General features: G+C 42.3%; 1 protein-coding gene across 1 annotated transcript in view; it reads left to right on the forward strand.

The window, feature by feature from the left end:
• The window catches only part of LOC311506500 (ras-related protein Rab-26-like), a 54,395-nt gene that overhangs the window by 27,507 nt on the left and 4,602 nt on the right, over positions 1–22,286 (forward strand). Inside the window, exon 5 of the mRNA XM_084570477.1 lies at positions 4,489–4,541. Within this exon, the coding sequence (XP_084426603.1) occupies positions 4,489–4,541 (53 nt within the window). The remainder of the gene's footprint in view (positions 1–4,488; positions 4,542–22,286) is intronic.

Genomic DNA, 22,286 nt, shown 5'->3' on the forward strand with positions numbered 1-22,286 from the left:
CACAGATCAGGCATAACATTAAGACCACTGACAGGAGAAGTAAATAACATTGACCATCTTGTGATAATTCAGTGTTCTGCTGGGAAACTTTTGAACCTAGCATTCATTCATGTGGATGTTACTTAGACATGTAGCACCCACCCAGACCAGACCAGTTACCCCCACTCTATAGCAATGAGACAGGATGCAGCCTGACACAGGAACACACAAAACCGCTTTAGGAGCAACTAAAAAAAACATGAAGAACAGTACAAGGTGTTTACCTGGCCTCCAAATTCACTAGATCCCAAACTGATCAAGTATCTGTGGGATGATCCGCAGAGGCCCCTCCCCTCAAAGACCCCCACTAACAACATCCTGTTGCCAGACACCACAGGACACCCTCAGAAGACCCATGTTCATTCTCTGATGAGTCACAACTGTCTTGGAGACCTACACAATACCAAACAGGTGGTCATAATGTTATGTCTGATTGGTGTAATTGCCTTGATCTTTGCTCTGTTTGCTCCCAAAATGTGTCCTCTGGAGTTTTTTTTTTTTTTGGGCGGGGGGGAGAAAAGTTTTGTTTGCCTGCAGTATTTCATGCACATCCTCTAAGATTCACACTGAATACTTTCGGCTTTAAATTTAAATGTTTAAAATCCTGCATGAAATTTGGTGCGGCATTTGTTTTGGTGCTGTACGGCCATAAACCAAAGATGCAGTGTTTTTGACAAGAACATAATTGCCCAATCGGACCATATTTCACAGCCTGGAAGCCGGCCCAAACTTACATAATTTTTATAGGGGAAAGTTGGTCCAGCGTTGCTCCATTGGGAACTGATCATAACAGTAAAAGACATATACATCAATCTGAGCTCCGTGGAGACAACAAATGGCTCTGATTGATTGTAGGACTATCAAATTGCATACAGATTTTTGTTTTTCTCTATATCGGTTGAAACAAAACCAATAATGAAATCCCGATTGCGTGCTACCGGGCTCAAATCTGAGAAGAACCGGCTACGACAAGGCTACACACCTCAAGCTTTTAATAATAAATGATGCTAAAACGAGGCCAGTTTAATGCCAACAGCGACAATATTAAAGTGTTCCCAAATGACCTGGTCAGAGCAGCTTTATGCTGTGTTATTGACATTTCAAGCAAATGACGGCGACATTATGGTGCACTATTGCTGATCATTGCGTACCGCCGTGCTTTGACAACCTTAAACCCGCTCTGCTATGACATGCAAACACACACTGCTCCATAAAACACAGGCAGGGGGATGATAAATGGAGCTAATTCCCGCCGCTGTAAGTTTTATCGTGGTCAGAGCAGAGCTGCAGGGAGAGAATCCGAAGCGCCGGTGCAGAGATATGAGTGTAACAGAGGTAGAGGGACTGGATCAGAAGAGGGCACGGAGACTATTATTGTAGATACGGGTGGACAGGCAGCGGATCTGGTGTGTGGGAGAACAACTGTTGAGTGTGGAGAGGCTTCAGGTATTTTTCAGCCTATTTTTGTGTAAAAATTCTGTTTCAGCATCCGGATGTTTTTATAGTTTGAATTCTTGTATCTTGGTTTCACTTCTAACATTCGTATAACGCAAAAGCACAGTGATTCAAATCTGTTACGAAAGAGATTAAACCGAGCAGGAAGAGATGTTAGATAATGAAAAAAAAAAGAAAGAAGAAGGCTGTGAAATATTCAGATCGACAGAAAGCCATCTAGTGTGTACTGGGTTAAAAAAAAAAGCATTAAGGGATGGTTGATGTTCCCACAGTCTGCCCCTTAAATGACCTCCTGTCACGCGGTCATTTTTCACAACCATTCATTTGTCCTGTCCCAGACTGATTGATCGCTCAGAGCAAGTACGTTTGAGGTTGTACTTCTGGTGTGTTGTTGATCCTTCTGTAGATGTTAGATTTGTGGAAGTCAAATTAAAATGCGCACACTGTGCAATCTTTGGACTGATATACACCGATCAGGCATAACATTATGACCACTTACGGGAAATGTAAATAACACTGACTCTGATCTTGTGACAATACAGTGTTCTGCTGGGAAACATTTGGACCTGGCATTCGTGTGGATGTTACTTAGACGTGTAGCACCCACCTAGACCAGACCAGACACCCCACCTAGACCAGACCAGACACCCACAGAGGACCCTCCCCTCAAAGACCCCCACTAACAACATCCTGTTGCCAGACACCACAGGACACCCTCAGAAGGCCCATGTCCATTCTCTGATGACTTACAATCGCTGTATATTCAAATTATATATAATTCAAATTCAACAGTAACTGTGTTGCAAATAGTACTTTTTGAAATAAAGGAAGTGGAAATCCCAACTAATTGATGTTGAATGAAAGCCATATTTGTGTTTAATTGAAGCTGATTACCAAAAAAAACATTTCACCGTTGTTTAGCGACTGTCTAACAAAGCCTTTAACGTGTGACGAGGCTCTGATGCTGTAGTTGCTTGTTGTTTCTTGAAGCGCCGCATGTCTTAATGGAAAACTTTCAAGCTCAATTTGGAAAACACACAAATATTCTTGCAAGCCACGATGCATGAGGGGAAATAACATTACTGGGAGAAAATATAATGAATATATTCTCATTATGATTTTTCTTCATCTCCTGTTGCTGTCCCGCCCTGTTTTGATTTTTATCTTTCCTGCTCCACGTCTCACCGGTTTAGCTCTTTTCCCTTTGTAGTTGTCTTGCTTTTCATCCCAGCCTCTGTTCTTCCCCCCAAGACCTTGAGGCTTTATTTGCTGATAAGTTCCTTGTTTAATGAGATTCTTCTTTCTTTTTTTTTGATTGCGTTCATTGTTTCTGGTGCTCAAAACCAAACAGAAATTCTGCATATTTTACACAGTGCACTGCACACTGCAAATATAATATTAGGTTAGCTCATTTTTATTTTACCGCTGAGGCTGACTCCCTGTGTCTGCGTAGGCTCTCTCCGGGTACTCCGGCTTCCTCCCATCATACAAAGACATGCTCATTAGGTTAATTGGTGGTTCTAAATTTGGTGTAGGTGTGAATGTGAGTGTGAATGGTTGTCTGTCTCTCTGTGTTAGCGCTGCGATAGACTGGCGACCTGTCCAGGGTGTACCTCGCCTCTCGCCCGATGACAGCTGGGATAGGCTCCTGCCCTCCCGTGACACTTCACAGGAACAAGCGGTTACAGAAGATGAATGAATCAACTGAGGCTGGATGTTACCTTTGGACATTATTATCAAAAAACAACAACAGGAGAGGAGGTTTACTACAGGTGGTGGAGAGATGTCTGAATCAAAGCGCAACAGTCGCAGCAGTTTATGATTTTCTGTGTCCCGACTTCAACCGCTGAGTGATAACAAAAGAATGAGAAACACCTCTCAGTACCCGGCTTTATTACACAGCTGTCAGTCTGCATCATGTTCACCTCCCGGCCAATTCCTCCTCTCGTTTACAGTCGCTCACTGCCTCTCAAATATATGTTTTCTCTCGGTGAGCTGCTCATACTCAGAGTGCAGTTCACATGCACTGATCAGCCACAACATTAAAAAACACTGACAGGGGAAGTTAATAGCACTGCCGATCTTGTGACAATGCAATGTTCTGCTGGGAAACTTTTGGAAACTTTTTGGCATTCATGTGGATGTTACTTAGACATATAGCACCCACCTAGACCAGACCAGGCACCCCCACCCCATAGCAATAACACTCCTTGATGGCAGCAAAAACGGTTTTAGGAACAACTCAAAAAAACATATAAAAACAGGAAAAGGTGTTGACCTGGCCTCCAATTTCCCTAAGTCCCAAACTGATTAAGGTTCATTCTGTGGGACGATCCACAGAGACCCCTCCCCTCAACCCATAGGACCCAAAGGCCTCCCACTAATAACTGTGAGTCACAACTGTTTTGGAGGCACAAGGAAGACCTACACAATATTAGGAAGGTGGTCATAATGTTATGCCTGATCGGTGTAGGTTTTTGATTCTTGCCTCAATTGCATGTATTCTGTTATTTATGTATTGTATTTGTTTGCCAGACTAGGGCTCTAGTCAGGTTAGTATAGAGCTAATTAAAAGGTCCCATTTGGGTCATTTGAATAGCAAATTAATAAGTGATGCCATGGATACACCCGAAAACAAATTATGCTGGAGAACCAATCTAGCTATTAAACAAACTCTTCAACGGTACACTTTCAACTAAATGGGGCTGCAAACCTGAACACCTAATTTTAGAGATTCTCTTTTTGATCCATGGAGAAAAGATAAACACGAGGTAATGGTCTTCCTGTATTGTTATTATACTATTAAATACCGTATGATGCAGGGCTTTATGAGGCCAAGGGAGAAGATCTGAGGTAATCATCCTTGAGCCAACAGTGGAAGAAAAGCAAATGGAATTTAATTTGAAACTGAGCTGAGACACAAAGGTTAAACGCTTAATGAAATATTTCTTTCCCCCAAACGGTTTTACATTCAAACTCCGTTTCCTCTTGCAGCTCTTCTGTTGCTGTACGACGTCACCAACAAGAACTCCTTTGACAACATACAGGTAGGTGACCTTTTTTTGTCTTGTTGAGGAGTTCTTCTTTCACTGTTCAGTCGGGTCCAAACAAAAAGGTCGAAGGAAATTGGAAAGAAGAAACTGACTGTGATTTAGTGACGGGTCGCATGGTCTGCTTTCAGTCCAAACTCAATATTCCTGCTATTGACCGTGGGGACTATTTAACTCTCTGACCTAGGTCGTCAATTAGACCCGTATTACAAATCCTACACTGTAACCAAAGATAGTTGACATTTTGTTTTTGCCCTCTGTTATTTAGATTACGTAAAAGAAAAAATACATTGCTTTTATTAAGAAATTTAGCTAGCTCTGTTTTATGAGTCCTTGTGGGGACATTTGTCTTATACTACTCACGGCTGTTATGGATCAGTGAGCAGCCATGCTTAAAGGGGAACTACTGTTTTTTACAACCTGGACCTTATGTCTGGCATAAAATACGATCGTTTACTCACCCATATAACTTTTGTGTAATATGTAGTCGTTCGGGAGATACTTAGATCTGCGTATATCCATGTAGTGGGAGTGACTGGGGCACCGATAACACAGCCTCTAAATAACTCACTGCTATGGTTTGTCCACAACCTCAGAATCGGAAAAATATTCAGCCATGTTGCAAAAAACTAGTAGTAGCAAATTACAGGTAAACAAGCCGACCGTCGCAGGTGCGCGGCGCTCAGAGATGACATCATCCAGGTTAAAAGACATCATCCAGGGTCTGTAGGTCAATCTACAGACCCCGGATGATGATAACAGGTAACTACGGACTCAACTTGGAATAGCACTAGCGTACGATAACAAAATATTGGTGAAATGAGTGAGTTTCGCGCCAGATAATGTGTTATTTAGAGGCTGCGTTTCGGTGCCCCAGTCACTTCCATTATATGGATATACGGAGATCTAAATATCTCCCAAACGACTACACATTACACAAAAGTTATAAGGGTGAGTAAACAATCGTCTTTTATGCCAGAAATAAGGTCCAGGTTGTAAAAAACAGTAATTCCCCTTTAAGTGCCTGAGGACCGGGTCAAGTTAAGAGACCTTGGTCAATATAACTATCTCTATGCTTTGTGTCTGTGAGGTAGGAGACCATGGTGAGAAAGACCCCAATGGGTCCTGGTGGTGCTCTAGCATCGCTGCCCACTGAACCACTGTTCTGATTGTTGGTGCAAACTGCTCAGTGTTCATGCTTTTTGCACTCTAACAGCAATATCCCTGAAGGATAAACAGATAAGAATCACATGAGCCTACATCAAAAGGAATCCCTTCATTAATTATCTCATTACCTGTCAATGATAAACTGTAGAACTCAATTTATTAATCGAATCAGAGTCTTGGATTGGACACCCAGACATGTCCCATTTATCAAATCGGACCCTGTTAATGTAACCAGAGTCCATAACAAGTCGTTCAGTGACAGGTTTTCAGCTAACATCCCCCCTCACCCCCCTTAGGAGTTTAGCTGTCCTGTTATAAATTTAAATTACTTCTAAATTTGTCCACAGAGAAGTTGAAATGAGACAAACCAAACCACAAATGATAGGAGCTACAGAAAAAACACTGTCAAGTTATTCACCTTTTAATCAATAATAAAAAATAACCTTTATATGTAGACCCAGTGGACTGAATTAAGAAAAACAAATGCCTTTTCTGTCTGTCTAACAGTTAAAACTGTGAAATGCCATCTCCTCCATTACTTTCCGTCATAGTTACTGATGTCCAAGGGACTAATGTTGTCCCAGCTGGTGTCACTGTGTCATCATGCCTCTGTGTAGTAAGTGTTACCTGCAGCACGCAGAGAGAGGCAGTTTTCAGATGCTTTAATTGACAGTGGCCCCAGAAAAATGTCCTCTCAGAGCTCCAAATGGCTTCTTAAGGGAAGGCAGGGCTGTTTGATACCAGTCTGTTGTCAACGAGGAGGCAGGAAAGATGCTTCTTGAGTTCAGATGTGAGCTGCTCATGGACGGCGAAAGCGAGGAAGTGGAGTGCATGTGGGTTCACGATGGGAGTGACAAACTGTCGGCCATCAACCAAGCTGTCGACTCTCTGCTGGTGTAGCTTCAACGGGCCTTTAACCTCTGTCTTCATGGTTCAGGCTTCGTCTTTTCTGCCCAAATAAAAGCCTGATGAGAGAACCTGCACTTCTACACAAACTGTCGTTCTTTTTGATTCAGTGGATTAGCTTCTACTGTCGACTGTATATCTGCTCGAACATCTCGTGACAATATAATGTTTTGCTGGGAAACGTTTGGACCTGGCATTTGTGTGGATGTTACTTAGACATGTAGCACCCACCTAAACCAGACCAGGAACCCCAACCCCATAGCAATGACACTCATGCTGTCATTGCTATGGGCTATCCCCAGCAAGATGCAGCAGACACAGACACAAAAACATGAAGACATGTTCAAGGTGTTGACCTGGCCTCCAAAATTCACTAGATCCCAAACTGATCAATCACTTGCGGGATGATCCACAGAGGTCCCTCCCCTCAACCCATAGCACCCAAAGGCCCCCACTATCAACATCCTGTTGCCAGACACCACAGGACATCCTCAGAAGGCCCATGTCCATTTTCTGAAGAGTCACAACTGTTTTGGAGGCACAAGGGAGACCTACACGATATTGGGTGTGTTGCATTAGGAGTATCAGATAGAAACACTCACAAAAAATGTCTCTGCATGTCTTTAGCCATTACAAGGTCTGACGAAACCTTCAGACCTTGTGAATCCTCTGAGGTTTGTGAAAGCTACAGTCAATCTGAAATATCATCAGCCAACTGTGCTGTTCAGTCATATATCCAAGGCAAAGTTCCCCTTTTCCTCTCAGTGCTGCCCTTATGTCAGTTTCATCTCGGGTCTATAATTTTCTCATACATCTGTCAAATATCAGAACAATTAAAGAACACCATAACTGTCAAACTGCTGGTGGTGCCAGAGGGGGGAAAGAGCAAGGCGACCACTATAGTCAACATGATGTCTTCCTTATAAGCCATCATTATGTGTACACCATTTCATCTTGTTCAATCCTATAAGGGTGTTGATATTTCAGAGGTGGACTGAATGTCAGAGTGACATTGCCGGCCCCGAGAACCTTGAAAATACCTTCAAAAACCTGAGAGCAGAGGACCTGCCTGTAAATTTGAACAAATTGACCAACATGTCAAACGTGTGTCGCATCAGTGGCTATTTAAGTCATACTCTTTATGTCACACTTTGAACAAAGAAGGTATAAATAGTCAAATGAATTCATTACTTACTCTTCCCCATTGTATTAATTTATGTTTCATGACTGTAAAAGTTATATCAAATAGTTTTTTCATCGCCCAGAGACACATTTGAAGTTATCGTGGGAGGCACAGATTAAAAAGCACTTCCCCGCCCCGCTCGCCCTCCCCTCCTACTTCCATCCCCCCACCGCTCACACTCAGTCAGTGTCTATTACGGCGAGGAGATATGTTGGCGGCAGGCTGCAGATGCCTGCTGGCGCACCGCCGCCTAATGAGCACTAATTCATGTTAATGAACGCTAATGGTGATGAATGCCGCTCCGAAGGAAAGGGGAGAAACGAGGGGCAAATGGATCTTCCCTCCTCTGCCCTCCGTCCTGCTCCTCTGTGCAGCGTATCTATCTCCTCGGCGAGGACGCAATTAGGCAAGCGAAGCATTAACGTCACAGGGACAGGAGAAAGATTTAACATTTAAGACAAGAGTTCATTTCTTTAAGTCCACAGATTAATATGATGTTTTTTCTTCCAGACATTACATTAGAGATTGTGAAAACTACTCTTTAAGTTACCGTGAGTCAGTCCTCTGTTTATATAATACACAATGCCACGTAGCGCAAGTCATTATCTTGGCAGAAATACACAAGCCATTTAGTAACGTGATGAATCTTGTTGTCTGAAGTAGTGCTTCAGGGAGGCTATAAATGTCCATTTAGGCTTCTGTTGCAAATAATTTGTCTGGGCTACTCTTTTAAAAAGCAGCCTGGCTCCTGTGGCTCCTATCTTTCGGCGGTCAGATCATTTTACTGTGGATGGGAATCCCAAAAGCTTGTCAAGTCAGAATCATTCAGTTGTCTCTGCTGCAGTTCCCGAAAGACAACATTTAAGAGGGCTTGGCTGACAAATCTGGTGACCCGGGTGATTTCCCATCCGCGTTAAGAGCCGAGACTGAGCTGCAATGTTGGCAAGATGCTCGAGAGAGAGTCTTCTTTCAAATAGTTGCAAAACCATTTTTCTATGGTGTGAGTTTATTATGCCGCCATAACGCAAGGAGGTCAGGGAAGCCTGGTCAACACATTATGGGCCTTTGAAGCAGGATGCCATTGTCAGTTTAAGGCTCCGACCTACAAAGAGCGTCCTCACCCAGGGCCAATGCACTGTTGGCTTGTTGGAAGACTTAATGAAAGCAATGCGCACTCTCCACATTGGTTAAGTTACCATAATACTTCACTCTGCAGGTCTTTACTAGTCACTGCAATTTAAAATGACCCTAATAGCTCCAAAAAAGCTGAAACAAAGACAACTGGACTTGTGGAGCTTCTTGAAGAGGTTTCGTCCAAGTAGCTTCTTCAGTCCTAAAAGAGTGGCGGGGAGAAATTGGAGCATCTGTGGTTGTTGCTCATCAGAAACTTGCGTCTGTTAACAACCAAATACTTACCCATAGTTAGAGAAAACTATTTGATCCAGTTTTCTTCCTCCACTACATGGTGCTCCAATGGCCCATTATTTGATAGAGACTCAAGTCTCTAGTTGTGAACACTTCTAGGAGACAGATGTTAGGACTGTATTGTGGATTGATTGCAGGTAATAACTCAGTCCACCTCCTCTCCGTTCAGAGAAGGAGTTTCCCATTTGACATAGATGGCTTCCTTTACTCCTCTTTCAAACCATTGGTCTTCTCTCGCTAACATTTGGACGTTGGTGTTCTCAAAGGAGTGTCCTTTGTCCTTCAGGTGTAGGTGGACAGCTGAATCCTGAGTCCTGAAGATGCTTATGCAAAGGTGATGTTTTGTGTAAACTGTGCAAACTGCATTACTAGGGATGCTGTGTTTTGTCTCTGTCGTGAACAAGACCACCAGCTGTTGTGCTGAACCTAACCAAGCAAGCTGTAAACGCAACATTTAACACAAAACTAAATCCCTAGCTTTGTTCCTCCATTAGTGTTAGTTGTACCTGTCTATAGTTTTTAATATATTAATCTGTCCAGTCAGGAACTTGCATTGCTTAATGCATCCCTAAAGCTTTCTGATAGCATTAGAGTTGATCAGACGTCAGGCAGCGATCCAACTGTATCAGCCTCATGAGACACAAACTCCCTGTTGGGATATTGACAGCACAGACCGGCTCCTCTAGTCTGGATTAGAAGGCTTTCTCTGTAAATAAAATATGGTGTTCCCTATTAGACATCCTGACCTTGGTACTGATTGGTAAATGATGAACAGTGAAGAGGCACATCTCCGCGTCCAAATCCTCCAGCACGCTTACGTGTGCGCATTGTAGAAAACGCAATAAAAACCAATGAGGGAGACGAAACCTTCATCTGTGCATCTTCATTCGTCTCTCTCTGCCTTTTCCCCAGGGCTCGGGCTGGCTTCGAATTAAATGGCCGCCTGCCTACCACATAGCTGTTAGTTAAATGTCATGGCACCAGCACACCAGATGGCGATGAGAGGAACTTTTAGTAAATAATGCAGGGATATGAAGTCAAATACCACTCAGCAATAATCAGCGGAAACTCTGGTATTTTAGAAGAGGTTCGTTTCAGGTTTGCAACTCCTTTACGGATTATTCTTCAGGTTCTGTTCACATGGGTAAAGGCATGATATGCGGTAACCCTCCTGCATCACCTTGCCACTCAGACATCACTTGTAAATTGGTCTATCTTTCTGTAGATTACCACCCATCTTTGACTATAGATACATATATTAGTGTGGTCCACCTGTGCTCACACTGCTGCTCTCTGTGGACTTTCTCATTTATTTTGATGCCGGCTCCACAATGACAGAACAAACGGGGGACCTTCTTTAAAATCCTTTCTTTTTTTTTGTTGTAGTCTCATTGTCAGTAGGTGACCTTGTGTTAGACTTGCCCCATTGAAAATGAGTTCAAAATCGCGAAAAACACTTTATCCAAGCTCTTGAACCTAGATAAAAGGACGGCCATGTTCTCTCCTTCAGCTCGCTGCTTATGTAACGCATCTTTTCTGCCTGCTCACCAAATAAAAATAAAAAGCACCTTTAATGCTTCTCTGAGCTTTTTTTTTTTTTTTTTTTTTTTGCAAAGCTGCAGAAATAAGCACTTTACCTATGAGGGGGCTGATGGGTCGAAAAGGTCAAAGACATACTAGGAACAAAAATATGATTTGCCGACTGTGTCGTGTTTTACTGCTTTAAAAGTGCACTCAACAGTTTAGGGAAAAAGGCAAGGAGAGAACTTTGTCATAAGTGCAGATGCTGAAGCGCACCCTTTCTGCTATTTGGAGCCTACACCTAATTATATCAACAATCATCCAAGAGGCACCTGCATGTGCTAATGTTCCAATGTTCACACCTCCATTACCCGAAAACATTTTCATAATGGTGTGGGAAAGATATTCATGGTTATATGAGTCTTTTTAAGAGGCCACAATGGGAAAAAAATATATATTTTTGGAAAGTATTTCATTCTGATTTGACATTTTTGTACGGGCAATATCACAGCCTTCCTACATCTACGTTTTCTAGGTGCCATTTATGTTTCACTCGGTGCACAATTATACTTTTGTGCGCCGAGATGTCCCTTTTCAATCATCCATTACGCAGTAGGTCATGTTGTGTGTTTTATCTGCCCGACAAGAACAAGTTTCTGATTTTTTTATCACATCTCTGCTCTTCTTTTATGGAGGACGACCTTATAGGTTTTGTTTGAGGACGACCGTGAAAACAGATTTCAGTTTTTTTTTTAATGTATGAGCAGCAGAACAGATAGTGGTCTCTTGATAAAAAATGGAGCCGGCTTTTACACGAACAACGAGAGTATTAAGTCAGCCTGAGCAACAAAAGCAAAAAATGTGTTTTATCCACGAACAACGAACGGATGACTCAAGCCTTTTCAATCAGCAAACTTGCGTGGGGAAGAGCTTGGTGCTGTTGTTTTGCAAGTATACATTTAAACCCGTCATTTTATCCATTTTACTGAGATGGTGCCACTGAAGATAATATTGAAAGTCTTCTGTAGAGAAAACCAAATCTATATACTGGACAGGACGAGGAGACAACATTAGGGTCATATTACACCAAGCTGATGGTCAGCCACTGGAAAGTGTTGGTCTGGTGTTGCGTCAGTATTGGGCTGTTGTTGAGCGTCTGTAGCTATGTGTCCTGAACCACTCTGTGAATCTGAGAGGCAGTTTACTCTGATTGGCCAATCGGCTTACGGATCCAGTGCATGAGAAGAGATAGGGAAGTTACAAACATAAGGCGAGAAAGTCAAGAAGGCACACAGGCTCTATTCGCTTTTCATCTTTATCTCATCTTCTAATAAACAAATATTTTTACAACAACAAGGTCATCTGAAATTAAAAAATGTAGACTAAGCATGATTCAAGAAAGGGCAGCCTTCTGCTATGGCTTGTAGCTCTTCCTAGCTTCCCCTCTATTACAAGCTTCTCAGACTGACTACTGCCACCTGCTGGTGTGGAGAGTTATTACGTCTTTGCCCAAACACAGGTGATATGAGGTATTGTGTGTACAGACCATAGACTGTATAAATATGGACAATGTGTCGCCACTTGGCCAAACAGACGCCATTTTCCCGGGGATACGGGCAGTGCCAGCCACGCAGACCCACAATGTGTTTAATCAGTACTACGATCTGCTCTTCCTCCACCAGTTACAAGGAAATGTTGGATTATACACTGTACTTATTTTATTTTTTTTATTTTTTACAACTCACACAGTCCCGCAGGATCGCTTCACGGAGTGGTTGTCATGGCAACTGGTAGTCTGCAGTATGTCACATCCTGTTTCTATAGCGTCAAATAACTAACTAAAACAAAACCTATCCATAAAATTGACACTTGAACATGCATCAACATTATATTAACTACCTAAAATGACAAAAAACATCCTTGAAAAATAATTATTTGATGAGTATTTTAGTGTTTTAGTTTGGCCCGAGTCCCATCCACTAACATGGAGGAGGTGGAGCTTATGACCTATACTGCAGCCAGCCACCAGGGGGAGCTCTACTTGTTTTGGCTTCACTTTTGAGGAGCAGTTCCGCAGTCCATCTTTGTATACAGTCTATGTTCTAGACATTTAGAACCATTCTACCATTCTACACCTATCTGTCCCTAACAACTCTCCACTTTCCCTGAGTGGTATATAAACCACTGGACTTCTCCAAATAAAATTACACTCATGCTTAATAGTTGCTCTGCATTTACGCGGCTGTTCCTAAAAGCTGATTAGAAGAAAGGAAAAATGAAAAAATAAAAAAAATACTGTTCACTGCAGTATGTTAAAATGAATGAGTGAGTAGATGCTGAAGGTTTGCTTGACTAAACCAGAACAATTAAGTAAATTACAGTGCTGTGAATGTTTGATGCTGTCCGCCTACGCAGCTTATTGTACAAGAAGTTGTACTACTGTTAATTAGCCCACAGCATGTCAAGATTATTAAGATAATTACGTGAACTAGGACGTTGTTCTGTGGGTAATGACAGAAGTAGAAGCGTCTCAGCAGAGGTCAGACTCCTCCCACACAGGTGGATTTTATTTGTTTTATCGTGGCCATTTGTCACAGAAATAACATTTGTCTCTAGAGGAAATGAAGAGTCTTTTTATTTATTTTTTTATTTTTTTAAAGAATGCATTTTAATGTGAAAAATTGCGTTCACAAGATATGACAAGACATCAGCCCGACTGACAGGAAGGTAGCGTGGCCCACACCCCCCTCTGGGGAAAAAAAAATGTCACAGACGTCATTGAGGTTGTCACGGTAATGAGAACGGTGAATGTGTACGGCAATATCAAAAACTCAAAAACACGTCTAAGTGTGAGAGAATGAAAAAACCCAGCGAGGTGTCACATTGGCGGTTAATGACTTTTGTCTTTTTTCCATTCATCCCCTTCACAGTGAATCTGCCTTCCGCTTGACACTTGACATTTTGCACACTCACATATCATTGCCTTCACAATTCATCAATATTCACTTTATATTCATGCATTCATAGTTTGAAGAAACACAGATCCATTCACAATGTCGGCGGCATCGGGGCGGAGCGCCGGCAGCGTTGGGGAACTTTCAATTACACCTCGACTTTGACCATTTGTTGCTGATGCAGTGTTTTGGTTTTTCTCACTGTGCGTGTGGTGCATATCAGTTTCACGCACAAGATCAACGAGGAACATAAAGTCCTGCCGAATCACTGACACCTCGTACTAAATCTACATATGATACTGAATCAAATAAGGAGGTGTCTTAAACAGGTCAATTTGGTAGCACAAAGAAAAGCTACTGAGTGCAAAAAAAAAATGTTAAATTTGTTTGAGACATGGCTCAGTAGGCATGGACTGAATACAAAGATGTGCAAACTGACCGTAATGGTGGCCATATGTTTCCTAAATGGAAAAGAAATGGGCAATGCTGATGGAGTGTAAGTGGAGTCGAGGTGGATGGTTGACACCCAAGCAGATAGCTGTATTTATGACTGCACCCACCTTTCATTCAAGTTAGCAATGCCTTAAAGGGGAACTACTGTTTTTTACAACCTGGACCTCATTTCTGGCATAAAATACGATCGTTTACTCACCCATATAAATTTGGTGTCATTTTTTGTCATTCAGACGATATTTAGATACTCGTATATCCATATAGTGGGAGTGAATGGGGCACCGCAATGCAGCCTGACCTGGATGATGTCATCCCTGAGCGCCGTGTGCACCCCGCACAGCTTGTTTACCTTTAATTTGCTACTGCTAGTTTTTTGCAACATAGCTGAATATTTTTCCGATTCTGAGGTTGTGGACGACGACTTTGTTTATGATGGACGTCCTTACCGTTTTGAGCCAGAGGTATACAGATGAGGAGCTCGTTGAAAGGAGGATGTGGAGGCAGAGAGAGGAACAGCTGGCCAAAGAACAACAAACCGTTGCACGTCTGATAAGAGATAACAGGTAACTCCAGACTCAACGGGGAATAGCACTAGCGTATCATAACAAAATTGGTGAAATGAACGAGTTTTAAGGCAGATAATGCGTTATTTAGAGGCTGCGTGTCGGTGCCCCAGTCACTCCCACTATATGGAAATACGTTGATCTAAATATCTCCCGAATGACAAAAAATGACACCAGAGTTATATGGGTGAGTAAACAATAAGATTTTATGCCAGAAATAAGGTCCATGTTGTACAAAACAATAGTTCCCCTTTAATACAATTTAAATGTGTGTGTTATGTAAAAGTTCATGTTGGGGAAACTAGCTATATGGTTTCTATGGAGGTTTGTGGGAATTGACTCGCTTTTGGACCCAGCCTCAAGTGGCCACATGAGGAACTGCAGTGTTTTTTTGAGCAAAGTTTTTCAACCCGGCATGTTGCTCTTTTACGTTATTAACACTCATTTGTTCTTATGTACATTGTAGTCGTAGTTTGAGAGCTAGCCAAGGAGAGAAAAAGTTTGTACTTGCTGAAAGATATTCATTAAAGCAGAACCAATTCATCTGCAGATGCTGCTTGTCAATCACATTAACATCCGGTGATATCTTCACCAGAACAGGCTTTAAAAATCAAAATGAAAGCTTGGAAAAATAATTTCTGCTTTGTTTTCGAATTCTTTCAACTGTGATTTAACATAAAGTGAAATAAAGAAAAACTGTCACTTAAACATAAAGACGCTGTCTTTCAAATTTAATTTAGAAATTCCTCAAAAATGACGTAAACCTTTAATCGAAACAAACAAAAGTTGAGGTCAGCAGCAGCTCGGAGGGCAGCATCACTCTCCCTCACGCTCACATTCGCTTCTGACTGCAGCTTTTCAAAGCACATCAGTCATCCAGACACGTCGCACACCCGTGTTCGCTGGCAGATACGACGCGTCAGCTGCTCTTTTATAAACATAAAAGCTTTTCTCTTCCCTGTCAGGCCACAGACATCAGCTTACAAGGCTGCTGTTGTCAGTGTTATCGTTTTTTATATATTTATATATATATATATTGTGAAGTTTTCATGGCACAAAAGTTTTCGTACTCAATTCTTTTATTAGATATTTGATACACACCATGTTGCCTTTGAAACATCTAGCAGCAGGCTTCTTCTCAACTTCTGAAAATCCGCAGAAGGATACACAAAGTCAAAATGTTGTTGCTTTTATAAAATATATTAAATCATGCTTATGGATTTGTCTCTGCGTGCAACATGGCCGAGACCGTGGCGGGATTTCTCCGCGCCTTCCCCTAAATGTCAGACAGTGACACAGTGTCACTGCCTAAACCTTCTCTCAGGGGAGAAGTCCTACTTTCTCTGCGTGCTCCTCTGGGTCGGCTCAGTCAGACTCTGCCTGTTGTTTGGAGCAGACTTTTTTTACCCCCCTCTGTATCTCTGTGTAATACTCTGATCAAAGCCTGGCAAGAATAGCATCGTCACCCACAGCAAATCTGCTTTAGACAGGAGTGCAACAGAAGGAAAGTTGGGTCATGTGTTTAAAAACTCCGAGGCTCCTTGAGGGGATTTAATTTCAGCTTTATAGGATCATCCTAATCCTAAGAAGGCATAATGTGTTGTTAGTCACCAGAAAACCTGAAGAAATATAAGGACAATTCATTCAGTAACGTTTGAGATGTCACATGAATACGTTCACACCTCAGGGCTCAAAACAGCATTTTCCACTAGAGCTTTTAGAAAGTACAATATGCAACAGATGTTTCTTCTTAAATATAATAATCTCAGTGTCTATGTATTGCTGAAACATTCATGAGCTCTAGTGTCAAATATTAAACACTGCAAAGAAAGGCTTAGCCCAAAACTGTGAAAAAAAAAATGCATATTTTGTGGAAGTGAGGCTGTGCAGATCTATCACTTGACTTTTAGGTTCTTGCACTAGTAGACAAATAGAAACACATTTGGCAAAGACAGTGTGAGACAAATAGTGCTTCATTAAAGGGGATTTTTTACATTTATTTACAGCGCTGCTTAAAAGAATTTTCTGCATAAACATGACTCAAAACGTCAGTGTATTTTCACACAACTCATGAAAGCAGACAAGGAGAACCCAGTCAGACAAATAGAGAACAAATATTACACTTGTGCATTTGTTTATTTTGGAAAATGATACCAATATTACATATCTGAGATAATCGCGAGATGCGAACGTAAGTGAACCTCTATTGTTGACTTCAAGGCCAATTTGGAGTCTATCTGTTCAGAAGTGTTTCCAGATAACGTAATCAGACTGAGGGAGTCGCTCAGTCTCCCGTTTTGTGTAAAAAATATGATGGATTTACATTACATTATTCTGACCATACAGCCAAACTGGAGTAAGCGCACCTTCTGCAAACTTTGTTTTTTTTCTCTTGTATCCATGTCTTATTTGTTAGTGCAGTTCACGGATAGGCAAGTAGGATATTGAATGTGATATTGAATTTTAGAATTGCCTCTGCTGCTCTGAGACAGCGACTTTCAGCGGAATTCTGAATCTGAGCCGGTTCAACAGTTGGCTGATCGTGTTTCTAATTCAAAGTGACGGCCCTACTTTGCAGCACATGGTCACTACAATGGAAACACCACAACGCAGCTAATCATTACTTTATAAGATACAGATGTGTGTACGCTCATACGCAATCTAGAAAGAAAGAAAAGGAATGAATGAATAAACGAATGAAGCGCCAACAACCGACTTGGCTGGTCTGATATCCCGGAGGAGAACAGAGGCCTGTTTTTCTGACAACAAAAGAAAAACAGACACAGGGCAACATCAGAAGTAACCTTCATACACTGCGCCTTTGCCAGTGACAACTTGTCTTGCCAGTGTCACGATGCAGCTGCCAGCAGCCGTCTTCCCGGCTTTATACTTTCCTTCCTCTCTGATACGGATCCTTTGGTCTTTGTCTTCTCTTTTGCTGTCACCATCTCTCGTTCTCTCTGCCACGTCTCTCCCTCTCTCGTCAGTCTCCCTGCCGCCGTTATCGTCCCTTGAATCGTCTCGTGAACTTCCGCGCTCGGCATTGCAGCGTTATGAAACGTAATATTTGAGAACCAATTAATCATTACTTCACTGGCGAAGTTTTTTTTCAAACCTTTAAACTTGGCATTTTAATTCGTCTGAGAGCTAGAGAGCAGAGAATCAGAGGTGCTATTTGTGAAAGAGGTATCTCCTGAGGAATGATGAAGAAATAATTTGGCCCCTTACATGCAAAACAAACTTCCAGCTGCATTTGATTTGCCTCACTACTTGGGGACTTTAATGCCAGGGCAATGAGCAGAGAAATTTATCACTTCCTCTGACACCGTGCCATATTGTGATTGACATTTAGCTCCCTGAGCAGTTGGCCAGAGATCCTGGTATTAGTCTTGAATAAAAGATGAACCCAGCCCAGTTCCTTCAGCCATGGCATCTGAGTTTATTAGACTTTTTGGAGCCTGGTATTTATCTGCTCGATATTTAGGGCAGGTACAAAATCGATTCATTTGAGCTATTTATTTTGAAAGGCGTTGCACTACGCGACACTTTTTTATCCGTATATTTTGTAATATTTATTAGAATCTTTTCTTCCTTCTATCTGGGCAGTGTTTCCTGGGCCACTGGCTGCCACGCTGCCTCAAAGCAGAATATTTATACCCCATGCATAAGGTGTGTCTGCTCCTGAATTTAATTTTGGACCAACGTGGCAGCACATTTGGAAACCTTCTCTTGTATCGCATGAGCAAATGTTTCTGAAAACACCATGCACCTGCAAAGACCAGAATTTTGTGCAAATGATCGGATGCCAGCATGATGCTCCATGTCTTGAAATGCAGTGCACTACCAGAATACATGGCTACATTCATAAACAATGAATGGGTATCACCAAAAAGGCAAGAGGTCTGAGTGGGCGACAAAACGGCTGCATTTGCTCGCGGCCTCCTCAGAAGTCATCTGGTAGCTTTCAACCAGACGCCAACTCCTGTGGCCACGTTCACGGAGGCAACCACGGAAAACTGAGAGCCATAGTCCGCCACTAGTACAAAGCCAAGACTCAATCTTGTTTGCTGGTCTTCCTATAATCCCATATGTTTACATTAGCCGCATGGTGACCAGCATGGTGTTTAATTTCCCAATCTCCTCAAGCAGCATTTGTGAAGAGCTATTGGCTTGGAAATTGCCCATTGCACATTATATTCTTGTCTTTCGTCTGGTTGCGTCCTTGTTGACCTTGGCGCAACAGTGGGGCATTAACCACATTCAACTTTGCCCTCATAAGAAAGGCAACAGCTGTATTGGTCTATACGAAACAGAGCGTTGGTTACTTTCTGTAACACTAGGTTCTAATCATACTGACATTGCTCTCTGAGCTACAGGGCCCACAAGCTGAACCTTATATACCGTAATTGCTGAAATAAGAGAAGCTCATTTTGGGCACAGGGCATGACTGCGCACATGGCGGTATAAACACAGTAGCTACAGTTCTTAGAGGGATATGCTTATACTCACGGAAGCTGGGGTTACGGTACATAACCAAGGCTTCGTATACAACTTTTACTTTTCGTCGAGAAGCCTTTTTTCTCCAGCCAACTCAAAAACTGGAAGGCTTCAATTTCCAGCTGCTTTCAGGTTAGGGAGGGGACAGTTTGTTACAGTTAGCAAAGAAAACTTACAAAACAAAAAATAACTCTTGAACCTTTTCTGTCACCTATTAAAATTCTGTCTACCGATTTAATTCACTCAACCATTTTGTTGTTGGTGGCATCAATGCATGCATCGTCTGCTCTGTGATGTAAACACAACAGGAGACTTTAATCCTCCCGGATATAAGCGACAAGTAGTGTCATCTGGAATCAATGATTATATCTGTGAAATGACCCATGAGGGGAAGCGCTATAAACAGCCAAATGATCTGATTACAAGCTATGGTTCATCAGCGGTAATCGCAGCATATGGAGAGAATCACTCAGATGGAAGCCGTCAGATTGTATCCCGCAGAGGTTTGCTTGGACCTGTTGTGGGAGGATGACAGCCTGCAGAGTTGGGAGATAGTAAAATAACCAAAAGTTGATGTACAAGCCGATATCTTGCTAAATGTTCCGCCAAATGGAGCTTATCTCGCACAAATCTTTTTTAAATGACACACAAACGCCAAAAAGAAACCATTTTCAAAGATGAAGCAATTGACTTGGCTAAACGATATGCGAGATTGGAAACCTGGACGAAAATCAGCCACGTCCGGAACATTTTACCCCTTTGGCACTATGCTGAACACCAGAGATGCACATTCTCTTTCTTTCGAATCTTTCTTTGAATAGCAAAAGGGTTCAGACCTTTTCCCCTTGCAGTCCTCTAAACTGTCCCTCACTCGGCACAGGTGGAGCTCATTACCTGACTATAGAAACCTCAGAGCTACAATCAGGTTTCTCGGATCACCAGACCTCTCTGACCTCATTAACTCCTGGTTTAAAGGCTGCACAAACAAAAATGAAAAAATAGAGGATAGGTCAAAGCGTGAAGGGTGCACAGCTGAGCAGTTCCTGGAAAATCTGTTCTTCTGTACAAATGTAGCCGATATAACTAGATAGTACTCTAGTCTACCTGATCACAAAAGCATCTATCTCCCAAGGATTTAACCACAGCATTGGTGCACACCTTGAATTGAAATCAGGTATTTATGCGCTATGTGTTTTCCTTCTTCAATCTGTATTTTGAAAATTCTGTTTTAGATGGAGGGTAATCGACTACAGCTGAAGTACATTTGGTTTTTGACTCAATTTTTGTTGCTGGAGTAAATATTCAGTGTAGAAAGTCAACTCGGAATGAATCTGTGTCTTGAACAGTAACGCTTGTAACGGCCTTTGTGTGTCTGAGTTGAAGTTTCGGTATGATGGGATGGTAGCTGGTTGAAATGCAGATCTTATTTACACACTTCTGCGCGTGCGAGCAGTGTCATGCAATGCTAATTATAATCGATTGAGACAATATCTGTTATGCTGCCTTCAAACGCTCGTGTTGACATGGGAAGTCGTGTGTTCTAAAAATGCATGAAAAAATAATGAGGCAACATCAACACTCACACTGCTGCTGCTTCTGCTTCTGCAGAGCAACTGTTGTTGTCCAGCAGCCAGCTTAGCGAGCTAACTAGCTTGTTACCAAATTGGACCACGCTTAATGAAAGGATGAAGCCGTTGGGAATGTCAGCATTTAAAAACACTATACAACAAAATTATAATACACGGATCAGGCATAACATTATGACCACCTCCAAAACAGTTGTGACTCATCAGAGAATGGACATGGACCTTCTGAGGGTGTCCTGTGGTGTCTGGCAACAGGAAGATGTTGTTAGTGGGGCTTTTTGTCCTATAGGTTGAGGGGAGGGGCCTTTGTGGATCATCACACAGACACTTGATCAGTTTGGGATCTTGTGAATTTAGAGGCCAGGTCAACACCTTGAGCTGTTCTTCATCTTTTTTTGAGTGGTTCCTAAACCGATTTTGTGTGTGTGCCTGTGTCAGGCTGCATCCTGCTGGGGATGGCTGCTGCCATCAAGGAGTGTCATTGCCTGGTCTGGTCTAGGTGGGTGGGACATGTCTAAGTAACATCCACATGAATGCAAGTTTCAGCAGCAGAACATTGTATTGTCACAAGATGGTCAACGTTATTAACTTCTCTTGTCAGTAGTCATAATGTTATGGCTGATTGGTGTATGTTCCATTCACGTAATTTCTGAAAAACATCAGCAAACGCACCACAACCCGTGACCTTTCCAGTTACAAGCTTGTGAGTGCCCGAAAAGGAGGATGTTCATATCATCACACCATTTAAAGGAATAATTATTCTGGAAAAGACAAAACATCCATCCTCTTTCAGTATTTTTCACCGTAACAAGAAAATCCATGCCTGCTGATAACAATAACAACTGACACATCTCCCCTAACCACCATGCTGACACACGCAGGCAGCACTGCCAATACATCGCCCCTCTCATCTCCTGTTATTTAACATGACCTTTGGCTGGAGGTGACCTCAGCGAAATCCCTCCACAAACACGGAGTCATCACCCGAATTAATTGCGGAGGAGCTGTCGGAGGGGGAGCGGCTCTGAAGCGGGACTACTGAAGAAGAGGACCGATTGATCACCAGCCAGTCAGAAATCCAGTGTGGAGTGATGCGCTGTGGGTGCAATTAGGCGCCATGCGTTAGATGAGACGAGGGATTTTACTTCAGCAGGAAGGTTTGCAGGTGTTCACCTGAGCTAATGAATTGCTCATTAACAGTGAATGCACGGTCCAGCTGCTGTCAGAGCTCGTACAGTCAGGAGAGCTGTTTGTTCCCCCTGCAAAGGCTTTATCATTCCCCTGTGTACGTACTGTAGTTATAAAAGGATGCTGCAGACACTGTTGATTAAACTGATGATGTCCATTACAGCAGCCCTAACAGTAGCCCTCTCTTGCTTTTTAGTCTCTTTATCTCTTTGCCCGTCCCTTTTTCTCATATGTCTGTAAAGCTCTTGTTCCTTCGATCACATTCATCAACTAAAAGCCATGCTCGCTCCCCATTTCCT

The sequence above is a fragment of the Chelon labrosus genome (genome assembly GCF_963514085.1).
Source record: "Chelon labrosus genome assembly, chromosome: 21".
NCBI lineage: Eukaryota > Metazoa > Chordata > Actinopteri > Mugiliformes > Mugilidae > Chelon > Chelon labrosus.